The sequence below is a fragment of the Natrix helvetica genome, assembly GCF_964273705.1.
Source record: "Natrix helvetica genome assembly, chromosome: Z".
Lineage (NCBI taxonomy): Eukaryota > Metazoa > Chordata > Lepidosauria > Squamata > Natricidae > Natrix > Natrix helvetica.
This window is the reverse complement of record NC_138554.1, coordinates 87324371-87341364: the sequence shown is the minus strand read 5'-3', so window position 1 is coordinate 87341364 and position 16994 is coordinate 87324371. Positions and strand designations below refer to the sequence as shown.

The window sequence follows — 16994 nt, the reverse complement described above, 5'->3', positions numbered from 1 at the left end:
GATGCACAGTTTATGCTAAGTCATAACTTAACTTCTCCCAAAGGTGCCATGCAAATCTAGTCACCGAAGTCTGTAATAATTGCTTATGGATTTATGTGTTGTATGAAGGCAGCCTCAGAGTTTGAGGTTGAGCTCAGAATTTGAACATGATAAACAACAATTCTTTTAAAAACTACTATTTAGTTCTAATTCCTGACAATATGGACTGAAAATTATGGATAGTATAATTTAATTCTAACTGGTTAATCTAAATATTTTAAAGTCTGAAATGGCAAGTCTTAGCTAACTGTATTGTTCCAATTATTAAACACTATACAAACCTTGGTCCTCTTAGTTCAAGCAGGAGTGGTCCAGTCTTGTCCACTTGAAACTGGTATATAGGGTTATTCTTGCAAGTATCTCTAAAATTTCCACATCCTCCAGCGCTGCGACCTTTCCACTGTCCATTTACCTGAAAGAAAATCACTCCAAACGCTTCTTAGTTAGCACTTCTATTTTCTTCTTCTTTCTTAAAAGAACTGCTTTCAATTTAATTTCATCTCTCCTATTTAATCAGTTCTCATTATTCATTTCAATTATAAATTTGACCCCATGCTTAGTACAGGTAGTCCTCAATTTACAACAGTTTGTTTAGGGACTGTTCAAAGTTTAAATGGCACTCAAAAATGTGACTCATGTCCATTTTTCAGAGTTATGACTTTTGCAGCATCCCCATGATCATGTGATCAAAATTCAGATGCTTGGCAACTGGTTCATACTTATGACCGCTACTATATCCTAAAGTCATGTGATAACTTTTGCAACCTTCTTATAAATAAAGTCAATGGGAAATCCAGATTCACGTAATAACTGGACTACTAACAGTGATTCACTTAACAACTATGGCAAGAAAGGAAGTAAAATGGGACAAAACTCACTTAACAAATGACTCAATTAACAACAGAAATTTCAGGCTCAATTGTGGTGATAAGTCGAGGACAACCTTACATACTTTTTGGGACATGAGAATAGATGTTCCAGAAAGGGGAATTGGATAATACAAACCACATTTTTCTGATTATCGGGCTCCTTTCTAGCTCATCTCTGTATAATCAGACTGTAATAATATATCAGAGACAATATATGAGGGATCATTTAATTTTGGCAAAAGAATATGGAAACCTATTTACTATGGTTTAATGAGAAAGACTATATTTTATAGTAATTTTCTCTCATTCTGGTGACCACTATATATGTTGGGACCAGCATTTTCAGCCAATAAGCTATTCTAAGAGCCTTAAAGGTTCTCCTGTTAGGAGGCAGGCCAAGAGAGATTTGAGCCATTCTGATTAATATAGGATTTCAAAGGTTATTTACAATTACATTATATCCATGCTATTAAAATTATATAAACAATTCAGGTCATGCAATCAAATGTTCTTCCAACTATCATGCATCCCAACACATCTGAACATTAGGAACAGCTTTTCTATTCAATCTAATCCAAAGAGTAGTTAATGCAATAGTATGTAATAAAAACCCACAAAAGAAGACTGCAAGAAATATCCGTCTTATTTTATATCATTATAGATAAGTAGCACTTGTATAGTTTGATTTGTGTAACATATAGTAGCTGAATTTTAACTACAAAATTTAATTATTTCTTACCCTTTTCGATACAGCATATGGTGTTGGAATCTTAGAAAAGGTAAACTTGCAGGCTGAATACACCTAAGATCAAGAAGAAGTTAATCTTTAACCCAAATGATTCATACTACCAAGAAAATAGAAAGTGTATTTGCAAAACATAAAAGGCTAGAACTATACAATTGGATTTCTTCTCACTGAACAGCCATATACAGTTTTTGTGCAAATATTAACCTTCTGAAATATATTTATATAGTGTTTTTTGGGGATGAAGACCTGAAAATAATGGGAAAACTTTGTTTTTAAAGTAAACATAATACTTATAAAAATAATATTTCAGAGGACCCTGCCTATTTTGGATCCATGACAGCTAAATGAGTAATAGGTTTTTATCCGTAGTAATCTTTTTCTGGTACTCCAGATCCCCTAATGTGCAACATAGTTATGACCTACTTTTTATGCAAAGGAAGTAATTACCTCAAATAAAATTACTTGATGAAACAGGATTATAGATGGAAATTATCCTTCTTAAAGTTGGCAGTAGAATTTTAAGTATCCCTGAGATACAAAAAATCCTGTATCTCCAATCCAAATCTTTTATTTGGCAATATTTTCATGGAACTTAAATTTGTGGCCTTTCTCACGTGTTCAGGTTACAGAGCCCGAAGAAATGAAAACAAAGTCACTGGATTTTGGTGGTAACTCTATTTTAATCAGTGGCAGCCTGATAGTCATTATCAAGTTATTACATACACATTTTTTTTCAGAATGGGAGTCATGGAAGTTGAAGATATGGCAGTACTAATGATTTCCATTTAATATTTTTAAAAGATTATATATACACTTACCCTGAGGGTGTAATGAATTGTGTTCTGTTTTTCGTACTGAGAAACCACAAGTGTAAATGTGTGAGTTCCTGGAGAAGTGAGTGTTATTTTGGTTAGATAGTGGGGACTATTGATACGAATCCCATCAATGTATGGTGGAGGATCAGCTGGAAAATAAAAGCACATTTGTGTTTAAAAATAATTTTGAATAGACCAATCTGAAATTACTCTAATTAAAATAATTAATAAATTAATATTCTACTTGGGCACTGTAGTGAAGCAATATAAATACAGCACTCTTAACTTTCTAAAATAAATGCACCAAAACATGGTATCAGGGTTCCTACCAGTGCCCTAATGCAATTAAGAGTCTCAAGCCATCCAGCAATAAAAATCCAGTCTTTTATTAGAAGCACCATGTCAGCATTATCTAGGTGAAGCCAACTCTGACTTCACACCCTTTACGCCTTGCCTCTGGCCATTTTCCCTCTTCCCCCAAAGTGTGTCACCCAGTCACATTCCCCAACAAGGTAATTTTGCTGGTTGCAGAAGTTACTCCCTTCCAGGCATTGCTGGTACCCATGGAGATGGCCTTGATTTGCTCAGCCAGAATGCATCTTGTTATGACTAGGAGTAAATGCCTTGGTGCAGCTGCGAGGTGCAATTTTCCGTACCCCTGCCTATGGCAACTTGGGAGGAGGTCATGGAAGCTTCACAAATTGACCCATGGAGAGATAGGCAGATCTTACATTTCTAGTCCATATTTTCAATTCAGGAAATCAATATTTCAGAAAATATATTTTAAGGAGAATGAGTGAAGCTTTATGATTGCCATGGCATTAGTATTGAAACTCTGACCATTTTCTGCCAATGTGCTGCTGTGCCATCATCTTGCCTTTTTTGACATCCCTATAGTCCGAGGTCTGCAACCTTAAACACAAAGAGCCATTTGGACCAATTTCCCACTGAAAAGAAAACAATGGGAGCCAATAATTTAACAACTGGTGTGACTAGATGGGCGTGGCCAATTTGAAGTCATTCACTTTCACCCAGTCACATGATACCCCCACACCTACCTAGCCGGTCATTAGGGCAGAGAACCAGTTGTTAAAATATTTGCCCCGTCTGGCCCTGCTTCACCCCTCCCCTCCCAGCCACCTCTTGCCACACCTGGCCTTGGGTGTATTTACCTTCCCTCCCTCCCTCCCTCCCTCCCTCCCTCCCTCCCTCCCTCCCTATCTCTCTCCCTCCATATATATATATATATATATATATATATATATATATATATATATATATATATATATATATATATATATATATATATATATATATATATATATATATATATATATATATATATATATATATATATATATATATATATATATATATATATATATATATATATATATATATATAATGTTGTATTTGTACTGATAAATATCAGTATTTATATATGTTTCTAAATATCAGTATATATATATGTTTCTGGTCTCTCTCTCTCTGTGATGCTGTTGCTGTTGCCAGGGGCGAGTGAGGCTGGGTCCCACTCCGCAATTTGTAGCTCCGCATTGCAATGGCAGCCGTGGCAAGGGGGGCGTTCCACCAGGTTCGCCTGGTGCGCCAATTGCGCCCCCTTCTGGACCGGGATGCCCTACGCACGGTCACTCATGCACTGGTGACGTCTCGCCTGGACTACTGTAACGCTCTCTACATGGGGCTTCCCCTGGGACGCGCCCGAAGACTGCAGCTAGTCCAGAACGCAGCCGCGCGGGCAGTCATGGGGAGTACCAGGTACTCCCACGTAACACCGCTCCTGCGCGAGCTGCACTGGCTACCTGTGGTCTTTCGGGTGCGTTTCAAGGTTCTGACCACCATCTTTAAAGCGCTCCATGGCATAGGGCCTAGCTACCTGCGGGATCGCATCCTCCCACACACATCCCTGCGGCCAATTCGCTCTCACAGGGAGGGGCTTCTCCTGGTGCCGTCCACTAGGCAATGCCAACGGGCGACACCAAGGAGTAGGGCCTTCTCTGTGATGGGCCCAACCCTCTGGAATGACCTCCCCCCCGACATTAGAACCACCACTGACTTCCGCTCCTTCCGACAGAAATTGAAGACACACCTGTTCCGACTGGCTGGCCTGGCATAATTTTAACGTCTACCTCCTGGCATACATATTTCTTACTGGTTTTTTAGGGGGATTGCTCTTTTAAACTTAATTTTATAGGATATTGGGGTTTTAAATGCTGTACATTTTAAATTATTTACTTAGCAGTACAGTTCTGTATATCTTTTTATCCTCTTCTTATTTATGTATTTATCCACTTAATATTTTAATTGTTTAAATTTTATAGTCATTTATGATGTATTTTGATATGGACTGTACACCGCCCCGAGTCCCTTTCGGGAGAGGGGGCGGTCTACAAGCGCTAAGAAATAAATAAATAATAAATAAATGGGCTCCAGGAGGAGGAGACCCCATCTCCCCCATTGTGAACCGTGCTAAATTTCACTATGTTGCACAAGGCACTGTGACAGCAGCAGGCAGGCAGGCCGTGGAGCTGGTAACAGCTCTAAGCCTGAAGCAGCTTACAGTTCCGAGCCCAAAGCAGCGGGAGGTGAGGGCTGCTTTGAGCACAAATGTATTGCGATGAAGGCAGAATACTGTTGCTGTGAAAAGGCAAGTCCGGGGGCACTTCGCTCCCTTTCTGGAATATGGAATGAGTCTCCATCCCCCGCTGTCATCCTTATCTTCTCAGGCCAGGCGAGGAAGGACTGGGAGAGGAGGGGCAGGGCCAGCCAGTGATGGGATCAGCCAACAGCTGCAGCAGAGAGTCGGAAGTGCTGCATGTGGCTCCAGAGCTGTGGTTTGCTGACTGCTGCTCTAGTCCTAGTGGATGCTGTGGTTAGCAAACATATTTCTAACAGAAAAGTTATATCCATATTTCCTCTCTTTCTTCAACAACAAATCAAGAAGAGATTATGAGATTATGTGCAGGAAAGAATATTGTGATATACATACCAGGATAGTATATCTTTTTCCCATCAGTTTTATAGACCACCATTGTGATGAATTCTCGGTTGTGTGCAAAGTCATCCTATAGAAAGATTACAAAAATTACTTTAATCCTCAAAACCAAATATTTATATACTATTTATGACCATGATTTCATTCCTTGTCTAAATTATAGTTGTTTCAGACCTTCCAAATCAATCAGACTCTTCATATTTACTGTAACTACCTCTGAATTTATTGAATTTCAGCTTCCATAATTGCCAGACATTAGAGCTAAATGCTGGAACTTAATAGCCCAACTGATCTGCGATATACCTGATTAATTTATTTTATTTATTATTCATGCTTCTAGACCGCCCCCTCTCCCAAAAGGGACTCGGGGCGGTGTACAGTCCATGCAAAATATATCAAAATACAATAAAAATTGAATATGTACAGTTGGAATGGAGGAGGTTAAAAATGGAATTAAAAGAACTGTACAAAGCAATATATATAAATATAGGATTTTGGACCCCTAAAACACACACAATAAGTTAAAAACAATACCCCTAAAATAACCAGTTAATACATTTGCCAGGAGGGACAGTTGTAATTATGCCAGGCCTGCTAATCGGAACAGGTGAGTCTTCAATTTTTGCCGGAAGGAGCGGAGGTCAGTAGTGGTTCTAATGTCGGGGGGGAGGTCATTCCAGAGGGTTGGGCCCATCACAGAGAAGGCCCTACTCCTTGGTGTCGCCCGTTGGCATTGCCTAGTGGACGGCACCAGGAGAAGTCCCTCTCTGTGTGAGCGAATTGGCCGCAGGGATGTATGTGGGAGGATGCGATCCCGCAAGTAACTAGGTCCCGTGCCATGGAGCGCTTTAAAGATGGTAATCAGCACCTTGAAACGCACCCGAAAAACCACAGGTAGCCAGTGCAGCTCGCGCAGGAGAGGTGTTACGTGGGAGTACCTCGTACTCCCCATCACAGCCCGCGCGGCTGCGTTCTGAACTAACTGCAGTCTCCGGGCGCGTCCCAAGGGCAGCCCCATGTAGAGAGCGTTGCAGTAATGGATTGCAAATTCTCAAAAGGGAAAATGCTTATTCGTTTTAAATAAGCTTTCTTTTTACAGGATAAATATTAATGCCAAATCTTTATCAATTGCCATTGAACTCTGATTGGAATCCGAAATGAGATAAAACCTGGTTATCCTTGTGGAATAAAGGATCCTAGTTTCTTCTTTCTGTTCATGTCTAGTTTACAAAGCAGTTAATGAAGTATCACTGTGATTGGACACAGTGTTGTGTGATCAGGCATAAGAACATGGCAACTCATGGAAGATGGAGATATAAATCTAATATGTTTTTTATAGTTGAACTATACTTGTGGTAGTTCCATTGTGATAAAGAATAGCCATATCTTAGAGCTGCAATTTGCTTCCCTTACAAGTTATTTGGAAAAATGATGAATACCTTGTCAGTAATGTGTCGACTGAGTAGAACCCACACTGCAGCACCACCTTGGGGGCACTGAACCTCCAGCCTGTATTGTGGATTATTAGCCAAACTGTAAGCATCTTTCACAGGACCCTGTTTTGCATCCCAGGTACTGTTCAGAAAAGAGAAATGCAGAAATAGAGTTCTGTGTATTTAAAAATATTGCAATCAGCAATTATAATTACTTTTCATGAAAGCTACCATTTGCTCTCAATTTGGTCTTGCAAATTAGCATGAAATACTAGGGAGAAATAATAAAGTAAAAACAGCTGCAGATGTACAATTCTTAGCTTATAAATGCTCAAAAAGTGTCACTTTTCAACAGTATATACATGAATCATTTATTCTTGGACTAGGCTTCAAAATGTAGAGAAAGGCATCACAGATTAATACTTGAATATTAGGTTAAGGGAGGCTAATAACATGCCTGTTACTTCCATTTAAACCCTCTGCAATACGTATACAAGAAGAATAAGCATTTTATATCCTTTTCTATTGGACAAACCTGTGAATGCAGGTGGATTCCTTAAAAAGACCTGGATTCCAACTCAAATAAATAACATCATAATACTTGTATAAGTCTTCCCAAGCAATCCAGAAAATTCCTATATAAAAGCATGCAGATAAAACTGTTTAAATTATTTTTACTAATGACCTTTCATTCAATACCAGTGATTGAATATTAAAATATCAAATGGTAGGAAAAAAAGACTAAAGATGCTACAGTCTTGGGCATTTTTACTCAAAGATAAATTCCGCAAAATTCAATGAAATGAACCCAGAATGTATGCACACTATTGCAAGACTGTATTATATGTTAATACTGAGAAGTTCCTAAATCAAAGTAGCCTACCCTTTTTACCTATTCAAAAGTGGCAATAAGTTTCAGTTTAGTACTTAAATACTATGCATTAAAGTACCGGTTTTGTTTTTACAATTGCAGAAATTATCTGTAAAGTAATTTTATCAAGATCTTCAAAAACTGATGAGCAGATTCAAATTTTAATAAAGCAAAATTTATCACTTATTTCTCGCATTGTGTTATTTCCTACATGTATATTTCACCCTAAATCTATGATATTAGCAAGTATAAATTAGGATGAACAAAAGCAGGACTAACACCAAATCACTTTGTCAACTCCCCATATTTTATCATTTATCACATAAGTGTGATAAATGATAAAATAAGCTACACTGGCTCTCACTTATTATCTTTCCTCTGCCAAACCTAAAATGCCTAGTGGAGGTGCTTAACTTCACCCACCCAATCAACAACTTTATCCAGATAAAACTTTCTTTGAAGTTACAATTTCTTATTCACAATTACTCCAATGTTACTTCAGTGGTTTTCATCTCCGGTAAATATTTTATTGTATTTTTATTTCATTTATTGCATTTAGCATGTATTAGGTATCATATATAAGTATAAACATGATTTTGAATGCATGAAATGTATACAAATAAAAAGGAATATTAGGACAGGGATGGTAGGCACATTGGTCGCTTATGCATGCCCCTTATGCACTAGTCTGTATCATATGTCATTAACAGCCTTGGTAAATTTTAGTCCTGCAAGTGGATGTAAACAGTTATCGAGCAGAAGATTCATTCAATGATTCATAAAATTCTGCTTTATTGCCTTGCAAAAGACCATCCTTGATAATAATCCTATTTCAGATTAATGAAAGATGTGATTCCTGAATGTTGATCTTCTGGGAGGGAAACGGGATTAGAATTAATACAGTGCAGGAGGCGGAAGCCTTCATAAAAAAACATTTTCCCCTCCCAGAGGACGAACACAGCAAAGGTAGTGGAAGGGACAGTAGGGTGCAAGACAAAGGAGGGGGTGGGACTGAGGCTTCCTCTGGGGATAGGGAGGAAGGAGCAATATCGAAAAGGTTCAGATCACAAAAATAAAAGTATTTGAAATAACAGCAATTGGTGACACTCTAGAAAGTGACAAAGGAAAACGAATGAACACATGGTTGACAATATAGAATAAGACCTTGTTTTCTGCTTATCTTTTATATTTTGTTTTTAAGATTGTAAAAATTGTGAGTTTTGGATGGATTTCTATCACTAGTGTGGAAGCTGCCAAAATGTTTTGTATATTCCCTTACCTTTTCCCCATATATGTATAAAAACCAATAAATTTTTTATTAAAAAAAGAAAAAGAAAGATGTGATTCCTCTGCCATCTCTGTAGTTTTTCTCTTAGACTACAAAGGGGTACAAGGGAAACAAATCATTTGTAGCCCTGCTTTTTTTTCCCCTTCAAAAATCATTCTGATCTTTTACCATTGTCTATTTTTTGAGCTGTTCTGGGATCAAAGTTTAAGTATTTCTGAAGTTCAAGAGTCCAGCTCTTGATATCATTTTCACTGTATCTCCCTTTCCAACGTAGGTGGCTCCAGGGATTTTTCAATTGGAGGAAGCGAAGACCCTGAAAAGGGGAGACACAAAATATGACTTTATAATACATTTCTTTTTGAGAATAAAGAAAATAAGTTAAATGTCATTAATTTTATTAATCATGGATTACAATAGGTATCTACTTTGTTTCTCTCTCTGCCATTTAATTCCTAAAATGACCTGGTAAAATCAGATTTTTAATAGCATTATATTGCAATGTCTGAAATAAGTCACTCTTTGTATTTGAAAGAATTCAACCACCACAGACAAGAAAGATCATGGAGGAGTCACGTGAGGGATATGGAGAGGACACACGATATCACAAAAAGCAGAGGTGATGTTTTTAATATTTTTCTTTTTATGTTCAGGTTTTTAAAAAGACATTCAGTATATCAAAACAACTTGACGTACTGAAAATCTGTAAAGCTTCCTCATCAAATTTCAGGGGTGAGACGGGAAAGAGGGTTCCAATGGCTTCAAAGAAAGAAGTAAGGTTTCACCTCTGCTATGGACTTGTTCACCTCTCTAACATTATTTCATTATTTTAAGCATTTTAATCTCACTTTGGGACCAAAAAGATGAATTGGACAGATTTTTCAACGTTTTTCTTCCCCTCAGTTTTTGAGTAGTGGTACAAGAGATCAGATTTTTTAAAAAGCCAACCATGTCAATTTAAGAGTAGGTCCAAAGGTTCTTATTTCAGAGTTACCTTGTATTCTCTAATATCCAAAACAGCATAGGCATGGGTTGGTACTAAACCCCAACGTTCCCCTTCTTCATCAGTCATCATTCCTGTAGCTGTTGTAATAAGCACATCCCCCTTGTGAAATCTGCCCAAGAACAAAAAGTTTACTTTAGACTTTGCTGCTAATGTTTCCCATTCAATGTTTGCCTATTTCGTTTTCTAAAGAAAAAAACCCATATTGTATTTTGGAAAATATAATAATTCTATATGCTTTTTTCAGAAGCATAGAATTAGTCAGGCCAGTTCTAGTGGAACAACATAGTCATGAAGATAGCTTGGAGCCAAGATGTAAACAGATTTAAGGTTAACACCAGTCGTACCAACTGCATGTAGAAACCAAGAGAAAACCAATTCAAGGACTTGTGCAGGTGTGGGTAAGTACAGGTATAAAATACTCCGCTGAATAACTGCAAGGTAATATGTGGGGTGCTGAATTTTAGATCAACTGAATGGTGATGGAGCCATGAGCCATTGCAGCCAGGTTTTCTGATTTTAGGTTGGGCCATTAATAGCGCATTACATGCAGCTTGACAAACACTCCCTTGGCCATGGCTTCCATTTCCAGATTCAACAGGAGCCACAAGTTCAGGAGGATTTCTAAGCTGCATCAGCAAGTACTTATGCTCAGCCAGTTTCGTTCTTCAATCATTTACTCTCTAGGCACTGCTTCTCTTGGAAGCTGTGCAAAAATCAGGGTCCACTATGGACTAAAAACAAACAAACCTTGAACTTTTACAACACTGTGACTATGATAACGTTTTTGGAAATAAGCAAAAATTACCTTTGGTAAAGCATTCTGAAGGAACTATCCTTGTTAAATGTTTGATTGTCTGAGTGCATGGCAATCCTCTCAGGTATCCAACCAGTCAATGCATGAAGATCAATATTCTGTCATCACCAACAAAAAATGCATAATCCAGATTAATGAAATCATACTTCCAGGAAAGCACAATTTTTGATAACCATTCATTTCAATAATTCTATAGTTATGTAAAATCCTTTTTTCTCCAAAGCAGGCATTTAAGGAAAACAGAATTGTAATCTTACAAATAAGAACTGTTACGAGTCAGTTCCTTTTTTCTTCTTTGTTGGATGGCAAATACAATGTTTCTTTGATAAACAGATTATTTAAAATGTGATTGTAATAAGGCCAAACACATACACATGTGCGCATACACAAACACACATACACACTCAGAAGGAAATGAAATTTGTTTCTAGAATTTTATTTTAAAGCTCAGTATTAGCTATCAAGAAAATTTGTCATATTTGCAGAGGGCATCGAAATACTGATGCCAATTCCAAATATGGTTAATTCCAAGATACATTATTTGCCATACTGAAAAAAGAAAGGAAACCATAAGAAAAACCATATATTGTTCACAGACTTCAAATAGATGAAAGTATTTTCACTACTCTGTGTACATTGAAGCACACTTTTCATGTTCAATCTTTCTCAACAAACTTTTTTGGGACTACAATATTTTTTATACTACATTTTTTTGTACTTTGTTTCTAATTTTACAATTTTAATTACAACTTTGTAATTTGCCTTTTTAATTTTAATTTTTAATTATAATTTTTGTAGTTTTTGCATTACAAACTTTTTGGACTATAGTTTTATTTATCATCCTTAACCTTGCTGACAGTTGCCCCTCAAAATACTTGGGAGACCAATGCAGTGGGGGGAAAAACTGAACTAGATTAAAAGGAAAATTATCTCCTAGGGGATCTTTGCCAGCCTGTTTTTTAAACATTTTGCCAAGAGTCACATAGCACTCACCGAATTTGAACCTGGAAAATCATAACCTCCCATGACTTTCATGTAAGCTTTTTCTATCAATGATACCCAGAGCTCATTTTTGTTGTTTGAATAGGAGCAGAGAAGTTCTCCACTGTGATCTACTGGTAACAAATCATCAATGACCACCTGCTCAAAACAGATGGAACAAGATCAAACAATATGCAATGCAAAGTTGCAACCATTACTCTTTCACTAAAACATTTGAAGAAATTGCTACAAAAGGAAGGTTTGCAGAAGCAAGCTACAAGACTGTTAGAAACCCAGTGGATGATGGGATAGAGGGCTTGTACAACTTATTAAAAGTTTAAATCTCTACCTTTCTAGGGACCCCATTGATGTGCAGCTTGACCATGTATTTTCCACATGGATTATATTCTGGTTCTCCTTTTTTATTTTGTGGGTAAATGATGCTATATTGAGAAAAACATGTAAACAAAATTAGACTACATTCTGTATACATTTATAAATCATTAAAGCCGGCGGTCCCAAACATGTAAACAAAATTAGACTACATTCTGTATACATTTATACTACATATAAATACATCATTAAAGCCGGCGGTCCCAACCTTTCCAGGTTGGCAGCCTGACAGGGAGAAGAGGGGAGGTACGGGCATGAGCAACTCCATACATCACTTGCACAAATGGAGTGCCGGTACCCATTACTTGCGCGAACAGAGCTGCGCACATGAGCATGAGCATGAGCACCAGCCACTCATGCAAGTTGAGTTATGTGATTGCTCGCCTGTAGCTTTGTGAAACTTGGTTCTGATCAGACCATAGTCCAGTAATGGGCCACGATCCTCTGATTTAAGCTCTATATCATTAACCAAAAACTCAGACAGAAATTACGCTGGAAGGTATTAGAAATGAAAATACTTAATGAAAAAGTAAAATGAAGCATAAAGATAGTACGTACCAAAAGAACATAATAGCAAATATAGATTATTATTGCTTTCCATTTTTATGGGAAAACTTACTTTTGGCGTATTTTTCTTAACAAAATGATAGCATCATCCAATAAAGTAACTTAAAAATGAAACAAGGATTATAAATTAAGGTGGATTTATCCTGAAGTGTTTTACAGTTAGAATTCAGATATTGCCCGAACTTAACATTTAACCAGGGGTGTCAAACTTCTTCAAGGGCCAGATCAGCATTGTAGTTCTCCTCTGCGGGCCAGCCAGGGGTGGGGAGATGGGATGGATGCCTCCTACAGCACCCTGCCAGCCAAAACAGGGCATGGTGTGTGTGTGTGTGCAGTCCCTTGTGCCCTGTTTCAGCCTGGATGGCTTTCTGCAGGCAAAATAGGGCCTGGGGGACTGTGTCCCCCGCCCCATTTTGGCTGCCAGAGGCACCATGGGCTAGTGTTTTGCTATTTCCAGGCTGGCCCCGCGGGCCAGATTTAAGCATCCCGTGGGCTGGATCCTTGAGTATGACACCCTTGCATTAAACCTTATGTATAACCAGACCAGTGTTTCTCAGTCAGGAACTTTAAGAGGGATGGACTTCAACTCCCAGAATTCCCCCAGCCAGAATAGGAACACCCATCTTAAAATTCCTCAGATTGGGAAACACTAGTTTAGGATCCTATTGTAGAATGGGGAACAAGACAACACTCACAAGATTGTACAAAGCAAATAGTGTGCATGTATGTGTGTGTGCATGTGCGTGTGTGTGGATCAGTAAAATTTAGAATGTAAGTATGAAAACATCTGTTGACAAACATTTTTGATATTTATGAAACAACTCACAAAGAGTACTGCAGAATCTCCTATACAGTCACTTTTTTCTACAACAGATTTACAGAATGGTACAGCATGTTTTTGTTTTTTTTTGCTGCTAAGGCATTCTATTTTTGAATGATTTCTTTCCTTTATCACTTGACCAGCAATAAATGTACAAAATAAATGAAAAAGCAGTTTGGCAAAGTATGTTGAAACTATCATCTAAAATCAAAGCTATTGACTTCTAAAGTAAGTTTAAATCAGAGTAAAGTATATCCCAAATTAAGTGCTACTGGCAACAAATAAAACTATTAAAGAAAACTGCATGTCACTGAGCAGAAAAAAGTGTACCTTGTAATCAATTTCTTGTTGTATCTTCTCTCATAAGCTGCACTGATAGCAAGTGAAGCAACAAAGGAACAATCTGATACAATTGTCTAAGAACCAAACACAGTAAACAAACACAAACAGAATTCAGGAATTTAGTTTTTACAGTTCAGCATAATAATGGAGACAACTTTGATCCACCCCAAGACTATTTTTATTTCCTTAGTTTAATAAGAAACCTGTCAATTCTCTGACAGAATCAAACTGAATTCAAAAGTATTGTCAATGTATTTTAATGACAACTCTTGACACTAGTTTCCTTCCCCTCTTCTTCCTTCTTGTCACAAAACAAGTGGTTCTAATGGGTGTGACACTGCAAATGGAATGGTACTTGTACTCTTGGACAATACTCCAAGAACCTATTAACACAGGATGGTGATAAGACCAGTGAAGAAATACTGAGGCTGTAGGGCTTGCAAACAGAGAGGAGAGACCGAGTAAGGCAACATCCAATCGTCTTTTTCCAATAAAAACAAATATAGGTGAAGTTACAGGTACATCTTACCTAGTGACTGCCCCGTTTAGTGACTGTTCAAAGTTGCAACGATGCTGAAAAAGTAACATTAACACCGGTACTTGCACTTAAGACCATTGCAATGTCTCCATAGTTATGTGATTGAGATTCAGTGCTTTGCAACCAGCATTTATTTATGGTTGCTGTAGTCTCCTATCATCATGTGATTACTCTTTGTGCATTTCACAGCTGGCTTTTGAAAGCAGAATTAATGGAAAAGCAGCAGTAAAATCGCAAGTTAATGGTCACATGTTGTCTAATTTAAAAACCATGTTGATTAGAGCTGAAGTTGTAAATCCCAATTGTAATTGTTAAACTTTCACAAAACTGTAAGTGTACAATATATATTAGAAAACAAGTTTGTAGGCGAGAGATAGAGAGAAACAAAAAAAAATCATTTTTACCTGTTTAATGCTGAAGCTTGACACAGTATAGATCATAGTGGGATTATTTGTTATATCGTTTGGCCGCACCCACCGAGAAAACATAGCCCTTTGCTTAGGAGACAAGGGCAATGGGCCACATTTATCTCTGAAATCAAAACTACTTGGTAAGTATACCATCCTTAGCAAACATCATTTCATCAAATATTATTATTCAGAATAAATAAATAAAAAATCTAAGCATTTTCTGTGTATATGACCAGAAATTAAGTTCTTATGGTTTTACTCTTAGCTTCCCAACTCTTAATAAAAGTCATTTAGTTCCTATTCTGAATTAGACCCCTTTACATTTCAGTCAAACTATTCTATTACAGAAAATTCCTCATTTTCATTCTGATTTGTTTGGGTTTGGGTTTATTTCTGAGGTCTTTGAACATATGTCCTCTAACTTATCCTGGTTCTATTAAGACACAAGCTATTCCCTCATTGGCTAAGATCTACATCATGCTAAACGAGGGATCATCAAACTTTTTAAACAGGGCGCCAATTTACAGTCCCTCAGACTGTTGGAGCCCCTGGAGCAGCTGGGTGGGTGTGACTAGGTAGTCATGTGACTGGGTGGGCATTGCTAGGTGGTCATGTGATTAGGTGGGCATTGCCGATTTAGCAGACCATTAAACAATACACAAATTAAACTTTAATTTGGTTTGCTCCTGCGGGTATTTTATCTGCTTTTGTTTGCATGTTGCTCTTTTGGTTAACTTTTCTTTTTACTAGGTCATTTTTTAAGTTGTTTAGGAGTCTAGTGGTCCACTTCAGTTTTTCAGCAATTTTTCTTGCCCCAAGGAGCTTATAATCAACAAATCTTTCTCTCTCTCTTTTTCTCTCTCTGTGTCCCTGTCTTTCCCTCCCCTCCCCCTCCCTCTTTCTGTCTGTCTCTATCTTCCGGAGGCGGGGCAGGTCAAAAACTCGGTGTGCGGAGGCCTCCTGGATTTTTGGCCTCCCCCGCCTCCATAAGCATTCTGTCAGCCAAAAATGTTGGCTTTACCTTCCAGTTCTAGCTCACGGGGCTTGCAAAGATAAGTCCTGCGCTCGTCTGATGAGGGGCTGGCAGGTGGGTAGGTGATGTAGGCGGGGCAGTCTTACAGACCCGCCTGGGCCGGATTAATGGCCTTGGCGGGCTATACCCGGCCCCCAGGCCATAGTTTGAGGAGACCCCTGTGATAAACAAAGACTAACACATTATAGTCTAGTGCAGTGGATGAACCCTACTGTAAACCATGACTTACGATCTGATATTATGTGTGAATAAAGCTACTATGGCTTATTTAGTAACTTAGCACAACATGTAAACAAGTGTTAACTTGGGGAGATATTTAATTTGCAAAAAAAGTGAGCAGAATCTTGGCAATTCAAAAAATATAGTTTACAACTATTATTTGGGTAATTATTTGAGGTAATCTCTCCGAATCTGGATAGTGTTCTAGCTTTAAAAGGGGAAATAGAGAAGGAATTCCTGCTATACCTATTCAGGTCCACATTTCAGACATAAAGTGTCTGGAAGAGGCCAAAGGAAGTATGGTAAAAATCATTATTAATTAATGAATTAATTCATTCATTATCAATTCATTAACAATTATCATGCCTGATGACTCGATATTTAAAGACCTTAATTGAAACAATATTTAGTATGGCCATGTACTGCATCAAACCCAGAGACTACCACTGTCATCAATTAAGGAAGCACAACCTATCAGCGCGAAAGCTCACTTTATTTACCAATTTGTTTGTAATTGCAGAGACAATTACATTGGCAGAACTGATAGGTGTTTGGCTTACATACATAAGTGTTAATTTGAATATAGATGCATGAATGGACAAATATGGATTAAAAAAATTGCTCACCATATGTGGTTATCAATAGCAATTTTTCAAATTGTGCTGTTTGTAAAGATATGTAGAACTTTATGTACTATATTAGTGATGGCGAACCTATGGCACGCGTGTCACAGTGGCACGCAGAGCCATTTGTCAGGGCACGCGAGGCGTTCACCTTTTTAAAAGCTATTTTTCG

At 37.7% G+C, this 16994-nt stretch overlaps 2 protein-coding genes across 2 annotated transcripts in view; one reads left to right on the top strand and one right to left on the bottom strand.

Moving 5' to 3' along the window:
• Positions 1–12216, top strand: part of SH3BP5 (SH3 domain binding protein 5) — a gene marked incomplete at its 3' end in the record, with an annotated part of 102592 nt that extends 90376 nt beyond the window's left edge. Inside the window, exons 10-12 of the transcript XR_014176762.1 lie at positions 9612–9695; positions 10327–10480; positions 11984–12216. The remainder of the gene's footprint in view (positions 1–9611; positions 9696–10326; positions 10481–11983) is intronic.
• The window catches only part of CAPN7 (calpain 7), a 37896-nt gene that overhangs the window by 443 nt on the left and 20459 nt on the right, over positions 1–16994 (bottom strand). The window contains exons 7-19 of the mRNA XM_081970102.1: positions 14942–15068; positions 13988–14073; positions 12227–12320; positions 11890–12036; positions 10888–10994; positions 10071–10191; positions 9248–9392; positions 7456–7555; positions 6927–7062; positions 5482–5557; positions 2475–2620; positions 1648–1710; positions 321–451 (exon numbers count right to left, since the gene is read on the bottom strand). Of these exons, the coding sequence (XP_081826228.1) occupies positions 321–451; positions 1648–1710; positions 2475–2620; positions 5482–5557; positions 6927–7062; positions 7456–7555; positions 9248–9392; positions 10071–10191; positions 10888–10994; positions 11890–12036; positions 12227–12320; positions 13988–14073; positions 14942–15068 (1479 nt within the window). The remainder of the gene's footprint in view (positions 1–320; positions 452–1647; positions 1711–2474; positions 2621–5481; positions 5558–6926; positions 7063–7455; positions 7556–9247; positions 9393–10070; positions 10192–10887; positions 10995–11889; positions 12037–12226; positions 12321–13987; positions 14074–14941; positions 15069–16994) is intronic.